The following is a 23,539-nucleotide window of genomic DNA, read 5'->3' on the forward strand; positions in this document are numbered from 1 at the left end:
CTGCATGAATTCAGAAAGCACCTGCTGACACCCCCTTGTGCAATAAAATTCAGTTGTTACACACCAACAGCATGAAAAAACAACTGCAAGCTCTCAATCCCAACTCACAGATACAGAACAAATCCCTCCTTCCCACCTACTTGCCAAGGCTTCTAATTGCAGACTACAAAGGGACAGCTACTGATCCAAGGATTCCACCGCAGTAGTGGAAGTAGCCCTCCCTGAATAGATCATTCAAATGTTTTATCTAAAAAAAAACACGTGTGTCACTGACATGTCAAAGTAAGATGTGGCACGGATTTTTCTCTTTAAGAGTTCTCACATCAAAAATATGCTGCACAGGGGCAACTACCATTTCAAGCAGGCTTGTATTTACTCACCTTTTCACCTAATAGGCACCGAATTCTGCAATGAGCCTTCTGAATAATACTGGTGCCACTGAAAAGTTCAACCACATTTTCTACCTCTTCTGATTTGATGGTACACAAAGAAGAAGATATTAGTTCCACAAGAGACCTTGTCGCTAAGAAAGGCTCTCAAGCAAAAAAGATACAGAATAGAGTTGGGTTCCCCAATTCTTGACTTTCCCCATCCACCGCCTTTTCTTCATCTGATATCTTTACAGCGCCCCTCAAACCCAACCCCCACAAAATCAGAGCTCTCCCATAAGGAGAAAGGGGGAAGCATACTAGTTCTACAATTTGGACTGAGGAAAAAGACAAGCAAAGAGTTATGTCCTGCACAGCCTCCAACAGTTTACATACAATTTGTTCTCTACTCTCCCCCACCACAAGACACAGGGAAACAGTGAATGCACACACTTTATTGCAGGCTTGGTTCTGGCTGGACTTGCTGGTTAGGATGCGCAAAGATAAGTGCTCCATCATCGGTACAAGTAATCGGCCTGTATGTTAGCAGCAATCTCAGCTTCCCACTTGTCACCGTTGTTCAACAGCTTCTCTTTGTTGTACAGGAGCTCTTCATGTGTCTCTGTGGAGAACTCAAAGTTGGGGCCCTGCAGAAAGAACTGAGGTCACATCATTATATACAAACAAAGTCTTATATACATACAAAGAGGACCTTTTCCACCCAGAAGCTAAGGGTATTGCTTGCTTTCTCTGTCTCAGCTCAGGCTTCCAAACAACAAGTCCAGAATGGGGAGAAATCTACAGAACAATACCACTTTGCACAAATTGTACACGCATCAACTCATTCACCTCCACAATGGCATCAACTGGACAGGCTTCTTGACAGAATCCGCAATAGATGCATTTAGTCATGTCAATGTCATAGCGAGTGGTCCTCCGGCTGCCATCTGCGCGGGGCTCTGCCTCAATGGTGATTGCCTGTAGGGAGGACAGAACGGGCGATAACTTACTGGCATGCAATAGTCCACAAGTCCCCACCGCAGAGGCCAGGGCAAGAGGGATAGTGAATGTATCTATATTTATTTATTCCTCACATTTATATCCCGCCCTCCCCGCCGAAGCAGGCTCAGGGCGGCTAACAACAATCAAACCCAAACAACAGAACAATAAGCAAACAAACCATCATTACCAATTAACAATTTAAAATAATATTAAAATTTAATAATTTAATTTAAAAAAAAATTTTGGTGCTAGTGTTGGTACCATTACATTCAGGGATTTTGGGCATCTACTTATACTGTAGTTTAACTAAGGGCAAGTCGAAATAGAGCTGTTTTACAGGCCTTGCGGAACTGGGCAAGGTCCCACAAGGCCCTTACATCTTCTGGGAGTTGGTTCCACCAGTGGGAGGCAGCAATTGAGAAGGCTCTATCTCTGGTAGCCTTCAGCCTCGCCTCCCTCGACCCAGGGATTGACAGTAAATTCTGCAATCCAGATCTAAGTGCCCTCTGGGGAACATGTGGGGAGAAACGATCCCTAAGGATACTGCAACATCCTCTGAAGAGGCAGACACAGCTGGATTTGACAGAACAGCTGAAATTGGGATATGCTACAGAGTACTATGGAAGAGAAGAGTGTCAGGTCTAATAGGCATGTCACACAATCAATAGAAGTCTACTGAATTCCAAACACAAGAAGGAACAGCCTTCCTACAAGCATCTTCTCATCCCACTGTAATGGAGAAAAACTACTTCTGGCATCAGCTGTATACCTATCAATTCAGCATTAATGACAATACTACTTTAGGAATGACAATACTACTTTAGGAATTTAGCATATCATATCCAGATATGCAAAGAAGTTTGCAAATCACTTGGCTCACACTTTCTTACACAGTCCAGATGAAGCAGCTAAATCCCACCAAGGTCAATGGGGTTCAATGGCAAATAAATTGGCACCGGATGGCATCATTATGGAGAAAAATTTGAAAAACACCTCTTACTATAGATCCTTTGCTGCTTGGCTAGACACATCACATCACCAGTGGCATTTTCCACAGGCATTTGGCATTTTATTTTTCTTTCAACTGTGAGAAAATCGGCCAGAAAACCCCAGGACATATATGAAAAAGTTGTTTCAAATGAGATCAGCTGTTGTTGCCTGTCTAGCCCTGTACATGTCCTTTTAGAGACAACCATGAGAGAACCAGCCCACAATCAGTTTGAGAAGAACGCCATTCTCTAAACAGGGTCTGCTTTCCTGCAATACTATACCTAATGAAAATGCCATCAGTGATGGAATCTGTTTAGCCCGCTTGGTATTTTCCAGGCATATATCTGAAGAATATCCATGCTTCATGAATCACCATAAAGAAGCAAGCCTATGTAAATTCATTTGTAAGTAAACTGTAACTCATTATTATTATTATTAATAATTAAATTTATGGCTTGCCCGAGCCCTGCCATAGCAGGGCTCTGGATAATTGACAACATATTCAAGCAATTACAATAAAAATTATAAAACATAACTAAAACATAACAAGTTCAGAACAATGCAAAACAGATGGCAAATAATGTATCAATTTAGATTGCAAACTGCTGGCCACTCTGCAGGTGCGGGGGAGGGGATGTGCGAGCTGAAACAAACTGGGCACCAGTTTAAGTTGAAACAGTCGCTGTCCTCAATCAAAAGCCTGGCAGAACATCTCTGCCTTACAGGCCCTGTGGAATTCCATAAGGTCCCACAGGGCCCTGATAGAGTTTGGCAGAGAGATCCACCAAGTTGGGGCCAGGACTGAGAAGGCCCTGGGCCTCGAGGACAGCCGGTCATCTTTAGGTCTAGGGACCACCAACAGGTTACTGTCCTGAGAGTGTAGTGCCCCTCCCAGGGACATACCGGAGACAGTCCCTCAGATACACTGGTCTCTGACTGCTCAAAACCTTGTAGGTCAATACCAGAACTTTGAACTTGACTTAAGAACTCTGCTGGGAGCGAGTGCAGCTGGCACAGCACAGGTTGTATATGTGCCATCCATGATGTTCCCATCAGGAATTGCACTGCCACATTCTGGATCGGTTGGAGTTTCTGGGATCAGTCCTAAGGGTAGGCCAGCGTACAGCAAGTTACAGTAGTTTAATCTGGAGGTGACTGTTGCATGGATTACTGTGGCAAGGTCAGAGCGCAATAGGAAGGGGGCAAGCTGCCAAGCCTGCCAAGTTAGAACTCACCTGCTCCAGATGGGTTATGAGAAAGAATATCTCCAGTGTAATATGCATGTTTCTGTATGCAGATTACTTCTAACTGTAATATGCAGATGGTAAACAGAAGTGGATCAATTTTGCACTTAGCTCTTACGCTACATGATGACTGGGGAAGGCAATGGCAAACCACACCATAAAAAGTCTGCCGTGAAAACATTGTGAAAGCAACGTCACCCCAGAGTCAGAAACGACTGGTGCTTGCACAGGATACCTTTCCTTTCCTTATGCTACATGGAGAAATCCCTATCATCAAGTTATGTGACCAGGGCAAAGGGAGACCGGTAACAAGAAGATCCTCACCTGGGCTGGGCAGATAGCTTCACAAAGCTTGCAAGCAATGCATCTCTCCTCTCCAGATGGATATCGACGTAAGGCATGCTCCCCACGGAAGCGTGGGCTCAGGGGACCCTTCTCAAAGGGATAGTTGATAGTTGCAGGTTCCCTAAACACATAGCTCACAGCCATAGCCATGCCTATGGGAAAATGCACACCAAACATTTAAAATACAGACCATTCCATCCCCAAAGTGCACAGAAAACAATATTCCGTTAAAACAGCTACAATTTCAGCAGGTACTAATATTCTCAAAATTTACAACAGTACTACGGTTTACCTTTGGGGTATGCAGAAATTACTACCAGGGTTATTTTGTTTTGTCTTGGCTTCTAAACCAGAGTGTCCCCTGCAGAGGATCCTATAGATTATCCTCCAGTTGTCCACTTTCTGAGAATTCCCATCATTTCTCAAACCTACTTTACTATGATCTTTCCTAAAATACTGCAGTCAGAGCATCTTCCCTCACAGTGTGGATAGGAAGATTCAGATTTTCCAGCCTCCCACCACACTGGTGCCATTTCAAAGTCTTCGTCAGTTCTTGCAAATGGAAATTGTCTCCTTTTCCTACCACTCCCCAACAGCACTTATCCCTTGAGCTCAAGTCCTGCTCTGCAACCTGCTGCCTGACACCAATCTGCCACCCCTCCTGTTCCAGGCACTGCACACCTGCTCGTCTACTTCTCCTGCTGCCCACCACTTGCCCCCTCCAAGCACAGCATACAGAGTGGGACTTCAGCCCACTGGAGAAGCACTCTAGGTAAAGCCTGTGAGGAAAGGGGATAAAAGGGGCAATTCCTATCCCCCTCTGGTGTGTGTGCCTTAGGAGGAGAACAGCAGCTGTAGGGAAAGTTCAGAGAGGAGACAAGTGTGTAAATATCCATGAAACAAGAATGAGGAAGCACTGTCATGTAGAAGCAGTCCAGGTTTCCAACTCAATGGTGAACTATGCTTGCAACTACCCTCTTCCCACTACCCACCAACAGTGACATGATACAACGCAGCACCTGGGCAGCTATCCTCACAGCTCTGCATTTCTGCACTTTGCCCCACAAGAGGATGTAAGAACATTCATACAACCATCCCAGCCTAGTGCTGACTGATAGCTGCCTCCACAAGATCTTCCAGGGTCCACCAGTGAGCTCCTTAGAGAAGAGCTGGATAAACATTAATAAGCTACTTAAACATTTAAAAATATATCCAATCTGAAATTGAAAGACTGGACCAGGCCTCCAGCACACTGCTGCTATGATGGACAGCAGCCTCCATGCCAGTGGAAAAAGCCAAAAGTGGAGAGCAATAAGCAGCAGCAAGGAGAGTCAATAGGCTAGCACAGATGACTGGAGTCTACTATAGGCTATCTATACAATTCATTCCAAGCCTATTCTAACATCTTAGCCTCAGGTCTTTCAATGCTTCTGATAAGCTATCAATTACAATTAACCATGGCAAGGACACAGCCCACATCCCCTCTGCTGCCTCCATCATGGCTCAGGACAAGGGTGCTGGGGTGAGTGCAAACAGAGGAAGCTGTCAGCTTGGCTCAACAATCAGTTCTATTGCTAGATCCCGACTCTTACTCTTATACCTGCCTATCCAATGCTGCATAGTTATATGACATATTTTTACTACTCCATCCTATTCCAAAATCATCCTTACCTCGTATGAGCTCTGTCCACAGTAGGGTCTGTGCAGCCTTGTCCGTGATAGATCTCATGTCCGTCGGCTCCTCTTTTAAATTTACATATTCTGCAGCCGCCCAAAAAATAAATAAATAAAATCCCCATGACAAAATCTACTATGGAAATAGTGCAGACAAAGATCCTACATGACAACCTTCTTGGAAACAGACATTTCTGTCAAAGGAAGCATTCATGCCCCATTCTCAGTGGAATCTTGCCTATTATATGTGCGTGATGTCCTCTTCTAGGTGACATGGACAGCATTAAAGGGGAGATGAAGCAAAACTAAATTTTGTATTTCCTAAAAGACCATCTAGGAGCAACTCTTGTATCTGTGAGATAAAAGAGAGCCTTATGAATCAAATTCTATTCTGGGCAAGCTGTTGCTATATCCCTGAATCTTCTGTGTGGACATGAAACTGTACTTACTGTAAGAGGCTTTTGGGGCTGTGTTGCTGAGGTGTCGTGCAAGGCTCAGGCACACTGGAGGCCCTAAGGAAAAACAGAAAGTTTGCTGTAGAGAAGGGAATACAGACCCCTGAAGCCCAATCCAGAACAGTAAATACTGGAATTGTCTAAACGTTGACATATATTAACCTAATCGAAGTCCTTCCTAGGAGACCGCTTCCAAACCATTAGTATGACATACCATCAGGTTACTTCAGCCAAGAGAGAACCAGGTCACAGACAAGAATTGCAATATGGGCTTGAGAATATTAGCCACCCAATGAATGCAATGACCAAGCAGATATTTGACCACTACAACAGATCACTTTTTGTCTGCCGAGGTACCACAAAACTGTCAATGCTTACTGGAAAGTGTCAGCACTTACTTCTCTGTGACACAAGTTTAAAATGTTAGAGCTCTAGGTTAGAAAAAGAAAGAAGTGTTGAGGAAGAGATCATGAGAGATTTTATACAATTATGAATGGTGCAGAAAAAAATGAACAAAGGAATCATTTTGGCCTACTCAGAATAGTAAAACTCAAAATTACCTAATGAAACCTATTGCCAGAAGGTTTGAAACAGACAAAAAGTACAGTATTTTTTGCACCATAAGACTCACTTTCCCCCCCAAAAAAGTGGAGGGAAAAGTGTGTGCGTCTTAAGGAGCGAATACTGCAAAAAATGGGTACTTCACACAATAATACTTCACTGCAAAATGAGTGAGGTGGCAGGCATAAAACCGTTTTGGCCTCCCCAGCCCTTAGTACCTTTCTAGTGCCTTCCAGACACTGCTTAGTATCTATGGAGCACTATATTTCAGGTACCTCCCACCAATGTACCCTCTAAACTGCAGAGTCTTGTGAGCAAAAAGTCTACTTTTTAATCTACTGGTATTAAAGTTGTGAGCTCCTGGCATTAAAGTTGTGAGCTACTGCATAAATTACTGTGCTCTGGGACCATTATTCCTGAGCTAAGACAAAAATGTGTGAGCTGGAGGCTAAAAATTTGTGAGCTACCTCACGCTAACTCAGCTTAGAGGAAACACTGCCTCCCGCCATCTGATCAAAACTGCTATAATTTGGGCTATTTACCATCACCTGCTGAAAGATCCCAGGAGATGCCATTTTGTTTTGTTTTAATTGCTTAATTGTTTTGTTATCATTGTTTTTATTGTATTTGATATCAGTTGTGTTTTTATTGTGTTGTGAGCCGCCCTGAGACCATTCATGGGGCAGTTTGGGATAGAAGTTAAATAAATAATTTTATACTAGCTTGCAATCTGTGAAACTCCATCCATTATTTAATGTTGACAGTACAACACACAACAGGACCCCAGCAACACAAGGCTTGAAAAGAAAGCTACCTCACCAATACTCAGCACACACAAAGGGTATACGTATCTCTTGCATTGCACCAATGTGATAGTGACAAGATAACATTCTGCAATTCGGCCTGAGGGAAGACACACTGGCTGATAACAGACGGGCAATTTGGGGTGGCTGGGAAGTGTCTCAAATTGGGCCGCCTCAAAAAGAGCCATTCCGAAGCCTCCACACATTGCAGTGGGAGGCTTGGTGCAATTAGATGGAGGGTTGCCTAAAAAGCTGGCAGGGCGATAGGCAGGATTTGGGAAGTCAGGGGGCTTTGGGATGTTTAAGGGGGTACTCATGCTCCCCCTCAATTCCCCCCTTGCAGCTGGTTGAGGACTGCACTCTTCAGCCTCCACCTCCCTCCCATCCCTGTCGTTGCAATGCCTGGGAAGGGACAGTAGAGTAGCCGGGGCTTCCTGGGGCATGTAAAGCCCATCCCCCCGCCAATCAGCGGGGAAACTGGTTCTGGAGGCTCCACTGACAGCCCTCTGGTGTGATCACAATCCGCACAGGGTGAGAGAGGGCAGCAGCAGTGGAAAGCTCGAGCCAGGGACAGAGTGAGCAACCGCTGCCACTGCTGCGGTCGCCTCCTCCCCCCCTTCCATCCCATGCGATCCAGGCAGCGGTCGCTCTGTCCTGGCTTGTCCTTCCCGCTCCTGCTGCCCCCTCTCACTCCACGCTGAACCTGATCGTGCCAGAGGGCTGTCATGGGAGCCCCTAGCCTCCAGAGCCAGTTTCCCCACTGATTAGCTAATGGGGGGGGGGGCTTTAACAAGCTCTGGCTGCTCTACCACCCCCTCCCAGGCATTGCAAGGGCAGGGACAGGAGGAAGGTGGAGGCTGACAAAGGACCCCCACACCCCTCAAGCCATGGGGGTGGCCCAATTCAGCCACTTCAGCCTGAAGTGGGGGGGGGCTGTGGTCTTCTCCCCCCCCCCCCCAATAGCTAGGTGCTCATGTGCTCCTGGCAGGTTTTCCTGGGGCGGGGGGAGATGGAAGCGGCTTCGGGCGGCTTGGTGGTTTCACATGCCAAGCCACATCGATTCTGGCTTTTCACTTCCAGACAAGGCCTGGGCAACTGGCTGTCAGCTCAGATATTTGCTACCACTTCGGAAGTGGTAGCTTTTTGAGCTGGGAAGATTGGCCTGGGGTGAGTATGGGACAGGAACGGGCGGCAGATATTGCCGTCTGCAGGGATTTTGGGGTCGATTTCAGAGGCGTCTCTGAGTCAACCCAAAGTGCTGGTCTGTAATCATCCACTGAGTAGTTATTGGGCCTCTGCATATGTGAACTGTAGATACTGTGAAAAATTCACACCTTCTCTACCAACTACCTGTACCTCTCACAGAAGTTACTGATTTACAGCAGTTTCTATGGCATCACTGCCATGGGTGACAGGAAGCCACCAGCTCAGAATAAGAGGATGCAGTGTATTCATGATTTCTTACATGAAGTATATCTGTGCATGTATATTTAAACATAAGTCTCACTTGGTTCATGATGGCTTAGTTTCCAATCAGCGTGCATAACAGCATGGCCTTTCAATCCAATATTAGTTATGCAGCCTGAGGGTACTTATCAAATTTAGTCACACAATACTGGAACCTGTCGCTTGCTCCAAACAGTACAGCAAATCTTGTGGATAAGCAAGAATTTTAGCAAGTATTTGAATATGAGCCTCCTCTATCACCTCCATACACCTACAGCATCATACATAATAATATATAGCATTGCCAGTACTAATGGTGTTTTAACAATCTACCCCTAACAACACTCAGCATCACAGATCAAAATTATTGTCCTCATTTTAAAACCAATATTAAACAAAGCAGGTATGCAATGATCTGCCACAGCCAATGATCAGGTCAAAACCCAGCCCTGAAACAAAATGTCTGTCTTCTGCAGTCCTACCTGCTAGGGAAGTCTGTCTCATAATCCAGAATATATGCATTTTAAACATGAGTGCAGGATTACTCTGTGAGGGAGACAAGAAGGAAAGAAACACATAAACGAACCGTCTTATCAGAGTTCACTGTCACTCCAGGGCCTCATATACTCCACTAGTCCACTATTGTTTTAACAGTATAAATATATAATATAAAGCATCCCACCTAGTCTAACTAGCAATAACTCTTCATTCAGAAAACGTTCCCAAGACCTGCTACCTAAACACCTTTTAAACGGGAGATCCCTAAGATTGATTTCAGCATCTTTTCCACCCCAAACAGGTGCTCCGCCAGTGAGCCACAACCCCTTCCTCACGTTCGCTGCAACGTTCTACTCCAGCAAGGAAATCCACACGTGCACAAAGTCAATAAAGACACGTTTGTTCCCCCTTCTCTTGGGCGGGGTTAATTCTCTCAGCCGCTATCCCAGGACAGCGAGAAATAAAGCGCATGCGTCTGTCTACAATTCACCTCCTACACGCCCGCAGAACTCCGCTTTGCGCATGCGTCATTATCAGTCCCGGCGGCCTGACGCAACGCATGCGCAAAATTATGTCCTCTGCAACCCTCCGTGAAGGTCCTATCAATCAGATACTGCCAATGTCTCCCCTCCCCCCCCCCGGAAGAATTTCTTGGGATCTGGGAAAACGATCGCCTGTCCAATCCGGCGACGCGGAGATGCCTAAAGGACAGAAAAGGACTCACCCGTGAGCAACAAATACAACTCTACTCCGAGCCGCCGCAGACCAGAAGTAACAACTGTGGCCAATTACCGCAAGGCGGAATACTCATTGGCTGAAGGAACCCTGAAGAGGGCGGAACTTTCTCTTTGGTTGGTTACAACGGTGGGAAAGGGTGGAATCTTTAGATGGAGTATAGAAAGAGGTCTGTGACAACATCCGTCAGTGATTGGATGCGAGAAATTTTAGAACGCATGTGGGTTGGAGAACCGATTTTAAGGAAGGCTCGCGGGTGCTTGATTTTTTTGCTTTTTGGGAGTGTAGCGTGTCTTCTTCTACGGGGTAGCCTATTTGGTCTGAAGCAGCAGAACAAAGTCTGAGTCCAGTATTTGAACAAGTGTGCTTGCATACGAAAGCTTTGTTGATCTTAAAGGTAGCACTGGACTCAAGCTTTGTTCTGTGTCTTTCCGTTTATGCAGGAGGCTTTTCGTTGGCTGTTCAAGTACAGCAAGTCTCTTATTTTTGCTGTAATAAAAGTTAGTCTTCTAATAACGCAGCACTACAACGTTTAAATGCCCACAAGCTTCTTTGACACCAGCAGTCATTACACTAGTTGTGCAATGCTTAGAAACTGCTAAGGTATTTACATGACTAAACTGCTAAAGTGTTCATATTATACTGTATTTATGACATAAGAACATAAGAGAAGCCATGTTGGATCAGGCCAGTGGCCCATCCAGTCCAACACTCTGTGTCACACAGTGGCCAAAAAAATTATATATATATATATATACACACACACACATACCCACACATAGTGGCTAATAGCCACTGATGGACCTCTGCTCCATATTTTTATCCAATCCCCTCTTGAAGCTGGCTATGCTTGTAGCTGCCGCCACCTCCTGTGGCAGTGAATGCCACATGTTAATCACTCTTTGGGTGAAGAAGTACTTCCTTTTATCCGTTTTAACCTGACTGCTCAGCAATTTCATTGAATACCCACGAGTTCTTGTATTGTGAGAAAGGGAGAAAAGGACTTCTTTCTTTACTTTCTTCATCCCATGCATAATCTTGTAAACCTCTATCATGTCACCCCTCAGTCGACGTTTCTCCAAGCTAAAGAGCCCCAAGCGTTTTAACCATAGGGAAAGTGTTCCAAACCTTTAATCATCCTAGTTGCCCTTTTCTGGACTTTTTCCAATGCTATAATATCCTTTTTGAGGTGCGGTGACCAGAATTGCACACAGTACTCCGAATGAGACCGTACCATCGATTTATACAGGGGCATTATGATACTGGCTGATTGGTTTTCAGTTCCCTTCCTAATAATTCCCAGCATGGTGTTGGCCTTTTGTATTACAATCGCACAATGTCTTGACATTTTCAGTGAGTTATCTACCACGACCCCAAGATCTCTCTCTTGGTCAGTCTCTGCCAGTTCACAACTCATCAACTTGTATTTGTGGCTGGGATTCTTGGCCCCAATGTGCATTACTTTGCACTTGGTCACATTGAACCTCATCTGCCATGCTGACGCCCACTCACCCAGCCTCAACAGATCCCTTTGGAGTGCCGCACAATCCTCTCTGGTTCTCACCACCCTGAACAATTTAGTGTCATCTGCAAACTTGGCCACTTCACTGCTCACTCCCAACACCAGATCATTAATTAACAAGTTAAAGAGCATGGGACCCAGTACTGAGCCCTGCGACACCCCACTGCTTACCGTCTTCCACTGTGAAGACTGCCCATTTATACCCACTCTCTGCTTCCTATTAATTAGCCAGTTTTTGATCCACAAGAGGACCTGTCCTTTTACTCCATGACTCTCGAGCTTTCTAAGGAGCCTTTGATGAGGAACTTTATCAAAAGCTTTCTGGAAGTCAAGGTAAACAACATCTATTGGGTCCCCTTTGTCCACATGCTTGTTCATCCCCTCAAAGAACTGTAACAGGTTAGTGAGGCAAGATCTTCCCTTACAGAACCCATGCTGAGTCTTCCTTAATAACTCGTGTTCATCAATGTGCCTACTCATTCTGTCCTTGATAATGGTTTCTACCAACTTTCCCGGTATTGAAGTCAGACTGCCTGGCCTGCAATTTCCCGGATCTTCTCTGGAACCCTTTTTAAAGATGGGGGTGACATTTGCTACCTTCCAGTCCTCAGGAACAGAGGCAGATTTCAATGAAAGATTACAGATTTTTGTCAGAAGATCCACAAGTTCAACTTTGAGTTCTTTTAGAACTCTTGGATGTATGCCATCCGGACCTCGTGACTTATTAGTTTTTAATTCATCAATCAGTTGTAGGACCTCCTCTCTTTTATTTGGTATTTTTGTATTTTTATGTGCATGTGTGTTTGTGTGTGTGTGTGTGTACACCTGGAAGTCATGGCGACCTCTGGTGACTGACCCATACTGGAGGCATGGACAATATTCAGAGAGGTGGCTGAATAAAGCCTGCCCCTGCTTCCGGACTCTGATATTCCAAGGAGGTCTCCCATCCAAATACTTGCCAGAGTTGACCCTGCTTAACTTCTGAGATCTGACAAAATTGGGCTTGCTGCAGCTATCCAGGTCAGGACTAATGTATGAAGATTTTAGAAGTCTGGAGCCTCCAGAAAGCGTAGCATAAGTATTAACATGACACATTAAGGCTGCAATCACACATGCTAAATAATGCAGTTTCAATCCACTTTCAATGCACTTTCCAACTGGATCTTGCCAGTTCACACAGTACAATCCAGTTGGAAAGTGCATTGAAACTATTGTTTAGCATGTGTGATCGCAGCCTATGTGGTACAAATATTATGTAATAGGATCCTATTTACAGAAAGTTAAACAAAGCAGTAAAGACCACAGTCACTAATCATTTATCCAAGTTAGTTTGTTAACCATTTTGTGTAGTGCAACTGTGCAAAAAAATGCTCTTGAATAATTCAGTTTTGCATAGTTTGTAGAAAGCAAGGAGCGTGGGAGCTTTCCTGACCTCCTTGGGCAGGCCATTCAGTAAGGTGGGAGAGACAAGAGAGAAAGCACATGTATGGGGAGTTGCTGATTTTGCCTATTTATAGGCTGGCGCGCATAGAAGTCTCTGCTGCCATTAGTGAAATTCTCATGACAGAGCATAGGAGGAGAGGCAGTCTGGCAAATAAGAGGTTCCAGGCTTTCAGGGAAAGAGCAGACAGCTCCCTGCTGGGCTCCCCGTGAAGATTGGGGCTTGCAGGGAAAGAGCAGGTGCCATACAAAGCAGCTGATCCTGTGGGGAGACTTCTCTTCACAGGACCAACTCTTCTACAGGCTCTGCTGTGCTGCCCAGTAGAAACTTGTCAGCCCAGCAGAGCCCACAAAAGAGCCAATCCTACAGGGAAATGCCCTGCTGAAACCAGGCAGTGCAGCAGAGACAGCAAAGCAGCCGATCCTGTGGGGAGACCTCTCCCTATGGGCTCAGCTGGGGCTTCCAGGAAAGGCAGTTTAAACTGCCTCCCTTTAGCTTCCTCATGTGCCCTGAAGCTGCTTGGTGCCTGGGGAAACCAAGTGGGCAGGAACCCATGGGAGGTTCAGGAAGTTCAGCGACAGTTTGTGGCCTGATTTGCACACAAATCATGGTTTGTGGTTTGGTTCGTGTCCATCCCTAGTCCAGCAGCTTCCCTAGCTGGTTTTCTGCTCCTAACGTATTTAAATAATTCTTTATTGTTGGTCTTTCTGCTTTTAGCGATATGTTCCTCAAAATCCCCCTTTTTTTGCATCCCTAACTGTCTGCTTGCACTTCCTTTGTTTGTTTTGTGTTGCCTCATATGGGTCAGCCTTCCGGTGTCTGAAACAAGCCATTTTCATTCTGATAGCTTATCTCATCCCACTTGCTAGCCATGCCGGTGACCTCTTAGACTTTGCAGTACCTTTCCGAGGGATGCCAGTCTCTGGGGGAGATCCTCTGGTTTGGGGGCTTCCCCCGATGCCCTCCAGTTGACAGGCAGGGAAGCCCCACCCCCAACAGTCCTCCATCGCACCATGCACACCTACCCCCTCAGCTGCAAACTTGCAACATCATCATCATCATCAATCATCATCAATTTTATTTATATCCCGCCCTCCCCGCCGGAGCAGGCTCAGGGCGGCTAACAACACAAATCAATACATTAATTATACAAGATATTTAAATAAAAACCAATTAACAATTTAATTAAAATTCTATTAAAATTCTAAAATTAATAAAATTAATATGCTGGTGCTATTATACAGATGGTGAATTTCTTAGCAGTTTTCCTCTTAGTCGGTGAAGGCCAATCGAAAGAGGATGGTCTTGCAGGCCCTGCGGAACTGTTCAAAATCCCGCAGGGCCCGCATTTCCTCCGGAAGCTGGTTCCATAGGCGTGGAGCTATAACAGAGAAAGCCCGATCGCGGGTGCTCTGTAGCTTTACCTCTTTCGGCCCAGGGATAGTCAGCAGGTTCTTCCCAGCTGACCTCAGTGCTCTCTGGGGTTCATATGGGGAAAGACGGTCCCTAAGGTAGGCAGGTCCTCGGCCATATAGGGCTTTAAAGGTAATAACCAGCACTTTGTAACGAATCCGGTATATAACTGGCAGCCAGTGCAGTTCACGCAGCCCCGGCTGTATGTGCTCCCACTTTGGGAGCCCCATCAGCAGTCTAGCAGCTGCGTTCTGCACCAGCTGCAGCTTCTGGGTTCGGCACAGAGGCAGCCCCATGTAGAGGGCATTACAGTAGTCCAGTCTCGAGGTGACCGTTGCATGAATCATGAAAGCACACATGGCACCTGCAAGCCTGGTGCTTGTTTCCCCCCGTTTAAAGGGAAGGTCCATTTAAATGGTTGGGGAAAACATGGGATGTGCATGTAAGGTGCTGTGTCTCCAACATGATGAGGTCATTCTGCATGTCATCATGTTGAGGACAACCCCTCCCAGGACGCCCCCCAAATCCCCCCACTGGGGAGAAGTTGGTACCTGGCAACTGTAACCTTTCCTGATCTCTGGTATACATTCTAACAGAGCCACTAGTATTGAAGTTTTGAGTAACTCAGTCTTTTCAACAGATCAGACCTCTTGCCTGTTCTTTTCATATTTGAGAAGTTCCCTGTTTTGAAGTTAAGTATGCCTTCCGTGGCACTTTTCCACATGCACATTAAATCTGATGCCATTGTGATCACTGTTCCAGTCAGTGCAGCCACCTCCATATCTTGCACTAAATCCTGGGCAGCAGTACTGAGATTAAGTTCAGCGTCACTTTCTGCTTAGTTTCATGAGTAGATATTCTAGGGCACCACCATTTAGTGTATCTAGAAGTTTTACCTCTGTGGTGTGATTGGAATACACATTTATCCAGTTAATATTAGGGTCATTAAAGTCACCCCTTATTACAACTCCCTGGTTTAATTTCCCATGTCCAGATCATGGGATCCTGAGTGTTTTGGTCAGGGGATATACAGCGCATCCCTAGTACTAAATTACTCTTGGGGCCCGATATTGAGACCCACAGAGATTCTGTGGAGGAATGATCTTCAGTGCTGTCCCTTACCTAGATGAAGGGCAGTCTTCCTGGTGTGCAGATTCCATGAGAACTTCCTTGAATTGGGGTTGTTGTTTTGGATTCTGCTGTCTTGTAGAACATGTGTGGGATGAACTTGCATCATGTTGAGTGGAAAATTTCCCAGCGTTTGGCTTTTTGTCTAACACCCAACTGTCCTGCACCAACAATGTTCTGTTTGTTTTCACTTGCATTTTCTGAACTTTCCTGGACCTTTCTTGGAGTTTCTTGGGCCTCCTCTTTTTTTGTCTCGTCAAACTGCCATGAGACAGCACTTTCTACAGTCTCTCCAACTAGAAATAAATGTAAAAAACCAGTAAATTAGTTACACTGTCTGACATAAATAATTGCTGATATGGGCTTGTAACCGTAGATGATTATCTCTTCCTTTGGAACATGGAAATGTATTTCCACAGCACCAATTTTTATGGATCTTATCCTGCATTACATCCACATTTGTTTTTGCACAAAAGAATTATCTGTTGCCTCTGGAGGTTGGCACTCGTACACTTGGAGTCTTTGGTTTTCTGACATTTGTAGGGGGCAGAGAAACTTGCACTGGTTCTGCAGTAGCAGTTGCTCCTCCCTCAGGCATCTGCTTTCCCCAGCTCAGCCGATCAATTCCCCATCTTCCTGATCTTAATTTTTAGAGATTAGGAAGGCACAGGGGAAATTGGAGTGAGATGTGGGTCAAATGTGGCCACACAGCAACTGGTGGGGAATCGATCAATTGAGCTGGGTAAAGCAGAAGCCCAAGGGTGGAGCAACTGCTACTGCAGAATTCTCTTTGATTTCACTGAAGCTGCCGTTATGGTGTTTTCACAATATACAAGATGGATGCGGAGAAGCACAATAATTTGGATTTAGAATTCAGATTTGTAATTGCGATCCTTCAGGTTCAGAATATTGAAAATTCTGAATATACAGAATTCCATTAAAGTAAAAATCAATTTCCTACTTTAAAAGAAAGGCAAACTGCTTGAAAAATTATGATCTCAGACTCCTGATCCTTTAATAGGACTTTACCAGACCCAAACAGCCACGCCAGGGGTCTTCAGCATGGTGCCCATGGACACAATGGTACCCACCGATACCTTTCTGGTGCTCACCAAGTGTTTTAGAAAGTTGTCATGGCCAGCTGGTGGTCTGTCCAGCAGGGCTTCTGTTTGGTAAATGAAGATCTGATTGACTAAATTTTTTTTTTTTAAATGACTTTGGCAGCAGCTACCACCCCAACAAAGCAACATATTGGAAGAATCACAGCCAGTAAAAATGCAGCAAATGATGAAATAATGTGAAAAAGTGCCAGAATTATAAAGAATTTTTATCAAAATCAAAATGTGATTCTTATTAAAATGACTATAATTAAAATTCACCTTCTGACGTTATGAAAGTTTAGAAAAACATACAAATAATCAAATCATAATATTCTTAGTTCATAAGAAGTAGTTCTAATTCTCATATCCCCTATAATATAATTCTCAAGCCAGACTGGCCACAGTTCACTTACTCTTCCACTGGCTGAGGTGCCTGTCACTCAATCTCAATGGAAAGCAACTCCCACCCTCCAGTCCCAGGACAGACATGGATTGAACTACTGCTTCACAGAGGAGAGAAAGAAAGCTTTCATTTGATCAGCTGAATGCTCCTCTCTCACCTTCCCTGGAAGGGAAACAGCCAGAAATGGGGGGGTGGAAATGGTATCCCATGGCAACAGAGCAGGTACAGAGAGAGAGAAAGAGGGAGGGAAAGTGCAAGAGATAATGAGATTGTGTGCTTAAGACCAACAAAATGTTATCAGAGAGACAGTGTTGGTTTAGTGAAGATCTCACTAAAGGTCTTTGATGGAGAAATTATTGGGGCCAGTCCTGACTAGGAATGCCAGTTCCAGGTTGGTGGTAAATTCCTGGAGATTCTGTGGTAGAGTTTGAGGAGGGCAGGGTTTGGGAGGAGAGAGGCTTCAGCTGAATATAACGCCATAGAGTCCACTCTCTAAAGCAGTTATTCTCTCCAGGGGGAGAGAAATCTGGAATTCAGTTGTGGTACCAGGAGATCTTCAGGGTCTACATGGAAGCTAGCTACCCTAGGCCTGGCTGTTTGCTATCGTTCAACAGTAGCCCCCCTATGACAGCCAGTGTGGCATAGGAATTAGGGCTTCAGAACAGGGTTTGCCAGACCAAAGTTCTTGCAGTGGAAGTTGACTGGATGATTTTGGATCAGTCACCGACTTTCAGTCTAATCTACCTCACAGGATTTTTGTGCAGATCAAAGGAGGAAGAGGAGAATGTTGTAAGCTTCTTTGTCCCCCCCCCCCCCCATACACACACTGTGGAGAAAGACTGTCCTTTTCCTAGGTAAAGGCTGCAGGAAGGGGGGGAGAAGATGGAAAGCTGAAATCATCTCCAGGTTGTGAAATTCCTGGTGGAGGGTTGGAGCCTGGAGAGGATGGGGTTTGAGGAGAGGTGGGGCCTCAGACAGGTACAATGTCATAGACTCCACCATGCAAGACACTTCCTCCTGGGGAATGATTGCTGCCAGTCCTCCAGGTGAGGACTGGAGATCACTCAGAATTACAGCTGCTCTCCAGATGGCAGAGATCACTTCCCCTGGAGAAAAGGGCTTCTTTGCAGTTGGACTTTGTGTCATTGCTGCTGAGGTTGCTTCCCTCCTACTTTGGTCTACACAGTCACAGACTTTCAGCCTAACCTACCTCACCAGGTTGTTGTGCAGATCAAAAGGGAGAGTGGAGAATGATGTAAACTGCTTTGGTCCACACTATGGAGAAAGACTGTACTTTTCCTAGGTAGAAGCTTCAGGGAGTGGGGAAGAGATGGAAAACAAAAATCTATAGAAATGTAACAGATAATTGTTGGTTTTATAATCAATCAAAGGCAGACTTTATGTACTTGTGGTGGTGTTGTGATAGAGCAAAAGTTTTGGGGAACAAAATTACAAGAATGTTAATGTTAGCATTTCAGTTGATAGTGGATAGTCAATTGAATTTGTACTACTTAACTATGTTGCTTGTGTTCCTAAGCAATGTCCAGGTATTGTTTTCATCTTTTGACTGCAGGAAGATTGACTTTCACAAAGATTTGGGGAAAAAACCAGAGACCACGGCAAATAAATTAGTTGAATAAGGTAAAATACATGTTTAAATTATCAAAGTTGATTTTATTAGAAACATATGTTCAAAAATAACTAGACAATAGAATGATTATTATGTTAAAACTGGAAAAAGAGATACAAAAATGCTAAAAAGAAGTAGTATTCTAATATAGATTTAACAGGCTACATCTTGTTTAGTCTGATTGTGTAAAACAACATTTGCTAAATTGTGTGTTCAACATTTCTCTACTTTGCAGCTTTTAGTTCATTTAAATAAAAAGAATGAAAAAACAAAAAGAATACCAATATGCTTTTCTTTTATTCATACAGTACACAACATACCCTCAGACGCACAACCCATTCTGTACCAATTTGAACCTCAGATCAGCAATATCTCCCCTCTCTGTCCCTCCCCCTTGTCTCTCAGCCAGCCTAGCCTTTTTAATTATAACAATACTTTATTGGTTTTAAAGGATAGGGAAGTAGAGAAGGGGAAAGGGAATAAAATAACAATCAAAATTTACATTGTTCCATTCTTGCGTTTCATACTTAATATATCTCCATATTTCCATAATTCGCTTAAAGCATCTCTGAAAGTCTAATATCTGCAGTCCGAGCTCTCTGCTCATGACCTGAGTTCGATCCTGGCGGAAGTTGGGTTCAGGTAGCCGGCTCAAGGTTGACTCAGCCTTCCATTCTTCGAGGTCGGTAAAATGAGTACCCGGCTTGCTGCGGGGGGAGTGTAGATGACTGGCAATGGCATTAAAAGTCTGCCGTGAAAAGGTCGTGATGCGACGTCACCCCAGAGCTGGAAACAGCTGGTGCTTGCACCGGGGACTACCTTTACCTTTTTTATTACCTTAAACGTTTTTATCTGTACTTCTTAACGATTGTTTACTCTAAAGGGTGAAAAGTATTTTCAACCATTTCTAACCATCCATTCATAAATGGCAGCCAGAGTTCTTTCACATCGTACTTGTTATTTTCTCTCAAGAGTTCTGTTAGTATATCCATTTCTGCTGTACCCAGGACTTTTATCAAAAGTTCCTCTTTTGAGGGGGTTTCTTCTTTCTTCCAGTGTGCTGCATATACTATCCTGGCAGCTGTAATCACATGTAAGATTAAATGTCTAACCCTAGTGTCTCTATTTCCAGGAAGAATATCCAATAAAAACATCTCAAGATTAAAAGGCAATGCATTGACATCATTTTTTTGCAACATTTCATAAACCATTTCCCAATATCCTTTTACCCTCTAACATGTCCACCACATATGAAAAACATGCTCTCGTTATTTTTACATTTCCAACACTGATTTTACATACCTGGATACATTTTAGCTAGTTTTTCAGGTGTTACATACCATCTATAAAACATATATGTTTTCTCCTTAAAGGCTACTGATTTTGTTATTTTAACATTCGCCTTCCAAATCTTCGACCATTGGTCCAGTTCTATATTGTGACCCACGTTTTGTGCCCAGCCAGCCTTGAACCAGTGCCAGAATGACAAGCATCCTCTACAAGAAAAATAGCTGTGTATTTTTTTTGTTTGGTACCTCTTTTCATAGGCGCAGTTTTATCTGGCCTTCTTTTGTGTCTGACTGGCTCTGGGGGTAACTGGTAGGCGAAAAGTTTATTTCTTCTTTGAGGATTAACTTTTGACTCAGCACTATTTTGATGTCTTATTCTCAGTGCACTTACTGGCATTTCTGGCAAGAATCACCCAGGAGCTGACTGGGACTGCAGAAGTAGTGGTGGAGCATGTTCCTGCCTCTCCCAAAACCACAAGATATGGAGGATATAACTGTAAGGGTGGCGATAACCCCTCAGGGGCACGTAGAAGCTGAACTCTCTTATTGGATTGGGAACAGAGGAATTCCCAAGGCAGTGGAGGAATTCAGGAACACAATAGAACCCTCTTATAAAAGAGGAACACCTTCACAGGTCCAACTTGATAAGTGTGGCCAGAAAGCCAGAACTTCCCATCCAAATACACACACAAGAACTCTACTGTGCAACTTGACTCTCTTCATTTTTTTCTGATAATTGTCCTAATCCTTTCTGATTGCTTCCTAATATTTTGGAGGAAAGTACTTTGGAATAGGTGTTCTGTATGGTGTGTAGATGGGTTTTTTTCCCTTTTTAGAAGCAGGAATAAGCTGGTGACTTCAAAATCCCACACTTCAGTTCTTCCAGTTTCTCTGTAATTTAACGCATGACGCCAGAAGCATGCTTGTCCATCCCCTCCCACATACACAAAACCAAATTTAAACTATTTAAATGGTGTCATTTTTCAACGTATAATGGGTTGGAACCTTCATCTTCTTGAATAGCACTTTTTGAAACTGCAGTATCCTGTGTTAAGGAGACTGGGCACAACCACAAGAAGCTCCCTTACTAGCTTTGCAGAAATGAGTGGCATAACAGGGAGATTTTAAAAAGCCATGAGGGCCTCATCAGGCTCACAGCGTGGCAGGACTAGGCACTCCTGTCCCTGCCACAATATTCCATGTGCTGAAATGTCCAAACCCTGGTTGTTTTGTTATTTGAAAATACGTGGAAGAAGAAGAAGAAGATATTGGATTTATATCCCGCCCTCCACTCCGAAGAGTCTCAGAGCAGCTCACAATCTCCTTTACCTTCCTCCCCCACAACAGACACCCTGTGAGGTGGGTGGGGCTGAGAGGGCTCTCACAGCAGCTGCCCTTTCAAGGACAACCTCTGCCAGAGCTATGGCTGACCCAAGGCCATGCTAGCAGGTGCAAGTGGAGGAGTGGGGAATCAAACCCGGTTCTCCCAGATAAGAGTCCGCACACTTAACAACTACACCAAACTGGAGGGAAAACAAGTGCCTGGGCCCACCTCATAGAGGACAAAATTGGGATTAGACCTTCATGCTTTTAAAAAATCTGCTCTGTTAGGCACTAAACTGGTGGCCGCTTTCCCAGGTCCAGCCTTGGAGTTCAGTCATGTATAGTTGTGCCCTGAGACAAGCGCTTTTTCTGAACAGCAACGCACAGGAATACAGCACTGGCTGGCTGGGTGTCAGGGTATGTGGCCTAATATGCAAATGAGTTCTACAAAAAAAAATCTAGCCTGAGACCATCTTAGAACACATCTGGACACCAGTCTTTATGAGAAACTTTACTTCTGAGTGATTGCTCTTGCGCTTGTGATAGCAGCAGGCTTATCCAGGCTACAGCCAATATCCAGTGTTGTATCCTTGGATGTCATTCTGCAATTGCCATCCATATGAATTAACTACGAGGGGAGGGGCTCTGACTTATTGGTCAAGTGTCTGCTCAGCAGACAGAAGGTCCCAATTTCAATCCACAGCATCTTCAGTTAAAAGGATCAGATAACATGTAATTTGAAAGGCCTCCATCTGAGATCCTGGAGAGCCGCTATCAGTCAGAGTAGACAATACTGACCTTTATGGTCTAATCCAGGGTAAAGCAATTTCATGTGAACTAAGCATCATATGTTTTCTGATGTCATCCACCATCAGAGTCAGGGATTTTTGTTATTGTTGACAGATAATGCATATGCGCATTCAAATCTGTCAACAAGTGGAATTTCCTCTGTCAGTTACTCTCCTGGTACATATGCCTCATAGCTGCTTTTATTTTTAAATATATATAGGGAAATCCAATAATGTATCTCCCACCATCTCATTTGTATGAAAGTACAATTCACTGTGGAATGCAGCTAAAGTTATGCACAGCTCCTATTCATCTTCTGAGAATCAGTTCAGAGTGGCAGTAATGGGAAAAGCCACAGATAGGTAGAAACATCTGGGAGGAGAGCATAATGTTGAGTAAAAGGAATTTGAAAATGGGAATGCAAGAGATTGGTTGTTCAGTGTGACGACAGATGCTCAAAGTAAGCACGAGTAGTAATACTAGGAGGAAACTAGAGAAATGTTCCCCCTTTCATACCTCAGCAGGAGAATTTCTACCATTCACTCCTGTCTGGGCAGAACTGGGCAGAATTTCTCTCTTTTAAGGATGTTCTCACATCAGCTGACTACCACCTGCCACTGTATAGCCTGTCTCTTATGGCAGGAGTCCCCAATCCCTGGGCTGGGGACCAGTACCGGGCCGTGGCCTGTTCGCAATGGGCCACGCAGCCTCTCTCCTCCCCCCCCTCCCGCGGCGGTGCCTCTTCCCCCTGACTTCACTATTTTAAGGCTGGGGAAGGGGCAGTGAAGCGCCTCCCAGGCCGATCTCTCCCTCCACCCCACCGATCAGCTGATCGGCCAGGAAACCCGCAGCAGCGGGGAGGGACGTTGCTTTGCCTCCTTCAGAGGGGGGGGGGGGTCAGCCTGGGAGGAGCTTCACAGCCCCTTTCCTGGCCTGAAAATGGTGAAAACGGGGGGCGGGGGGGAGGCAGAGGCGAGGTTGCACGGGAGGGTGAAGGAGGGAGGAGGAAACGGGAGGAAAACGGGAGGGGAGGATAGATCCAAGTGAGCAGCCTGTTGGTCTGAAGCAATAGAACAAAGTAGGACCTTTAAAATTGCACCTTTAAGAGGTGGCGAGGCTGTCAGGAGGGAAGGAGGGAGGAGAAAACGGGGAGAGGTGCCATGGGAAGCAGGGGGGAGGCTGAATTGTGTGCCCCCACTTTGCCGGCCCTGGGGCCACGGTTGGCGGGTTGGCCCTGGGGCAAAAAAGGTTGGGGACCACTGCCTTATGGGGTGTAACATTTGCTTACTTCCTAGGTTCCTCTGCCTAGGACTACTTCAGAGTCTAACTTCATGAGATACATGATGTGAATTATATCAGAAGTCCCCTTGCAGTCACATG

At 44.9% G+C, this 23,539-nt stretch overlaps 1 protein-coding gene across 4 annotated transcripts; it reads right to left on the reverse strand.

Annotated features, from left to right (window-relative positions):
* Nucleotides 1-803: 803 nt before the first annotated feature.
* Nucleotides 804-10,199, reverse strand: NDUFS8 (NADH:ubiquinone oxidoreductase core subunit S8). 4 transcript variants are annotated; one of them, XM_060261214.1, is made up of 7 exons: nucleotides 10,111-10,199; nucleotides 9,371-9,434; nucleotides 6,073-6,135; nucleotides 5,621-5,710; nucleotides 3,929-4,101; nucleotides 1,218-1,346; nucleotides 804-1,015 (listed from the first exon to the last, which is right to left on the reverse strand). In XM_060261214.1, exons 2-7 carry the CDS (start codon nucleotides 9,417-9,419, stop codon nucleotides 884-886), a joined length of 636 nt encoding a protein of 211 aa, XP_060117197.1. In that variant the 5' UTR covers nucleotides 9,420-9,434; nucleotides 10,111-10,199; the 3' UTR covers nucleotides 804-883. The 4 variants fall into 4 exon arrangements, with proteins under 4 accessions (XP_060117197.1, XP_060117198.1, XP_060117199.1 ...); XM_060261215.1 differs by lacking the exon at nucleotides 10,111-10,199 and adding an exon at nucleotides 9,722-9,908; XM_060261216.1 differs by lacking the exon at nucleotides 10,111-10,199 and adding an exon at nucleotides 9,633-9,885.
* Between the last annotated feature and the right edge of the window lie 13,340 nt (nucleotides 10,200-23,539).

Source organism: Heteronotia binoei, chromosome 21, assembly GCF_032191835.1.
Source record: "Heteronotia binoei isolate CCM8104 ecotype False Entrance Well chromosome 21, APGP_CSIRO_Hbin_v1, whole genome shotgun sequence".
Taxonomy (NCBI): domain Eukaryota; kingdom Metazoa; phylum Chordata; class Lepidosauria; order Squamata; family Gekkonidae; genus Heteronotia; species Heteronotia binoei.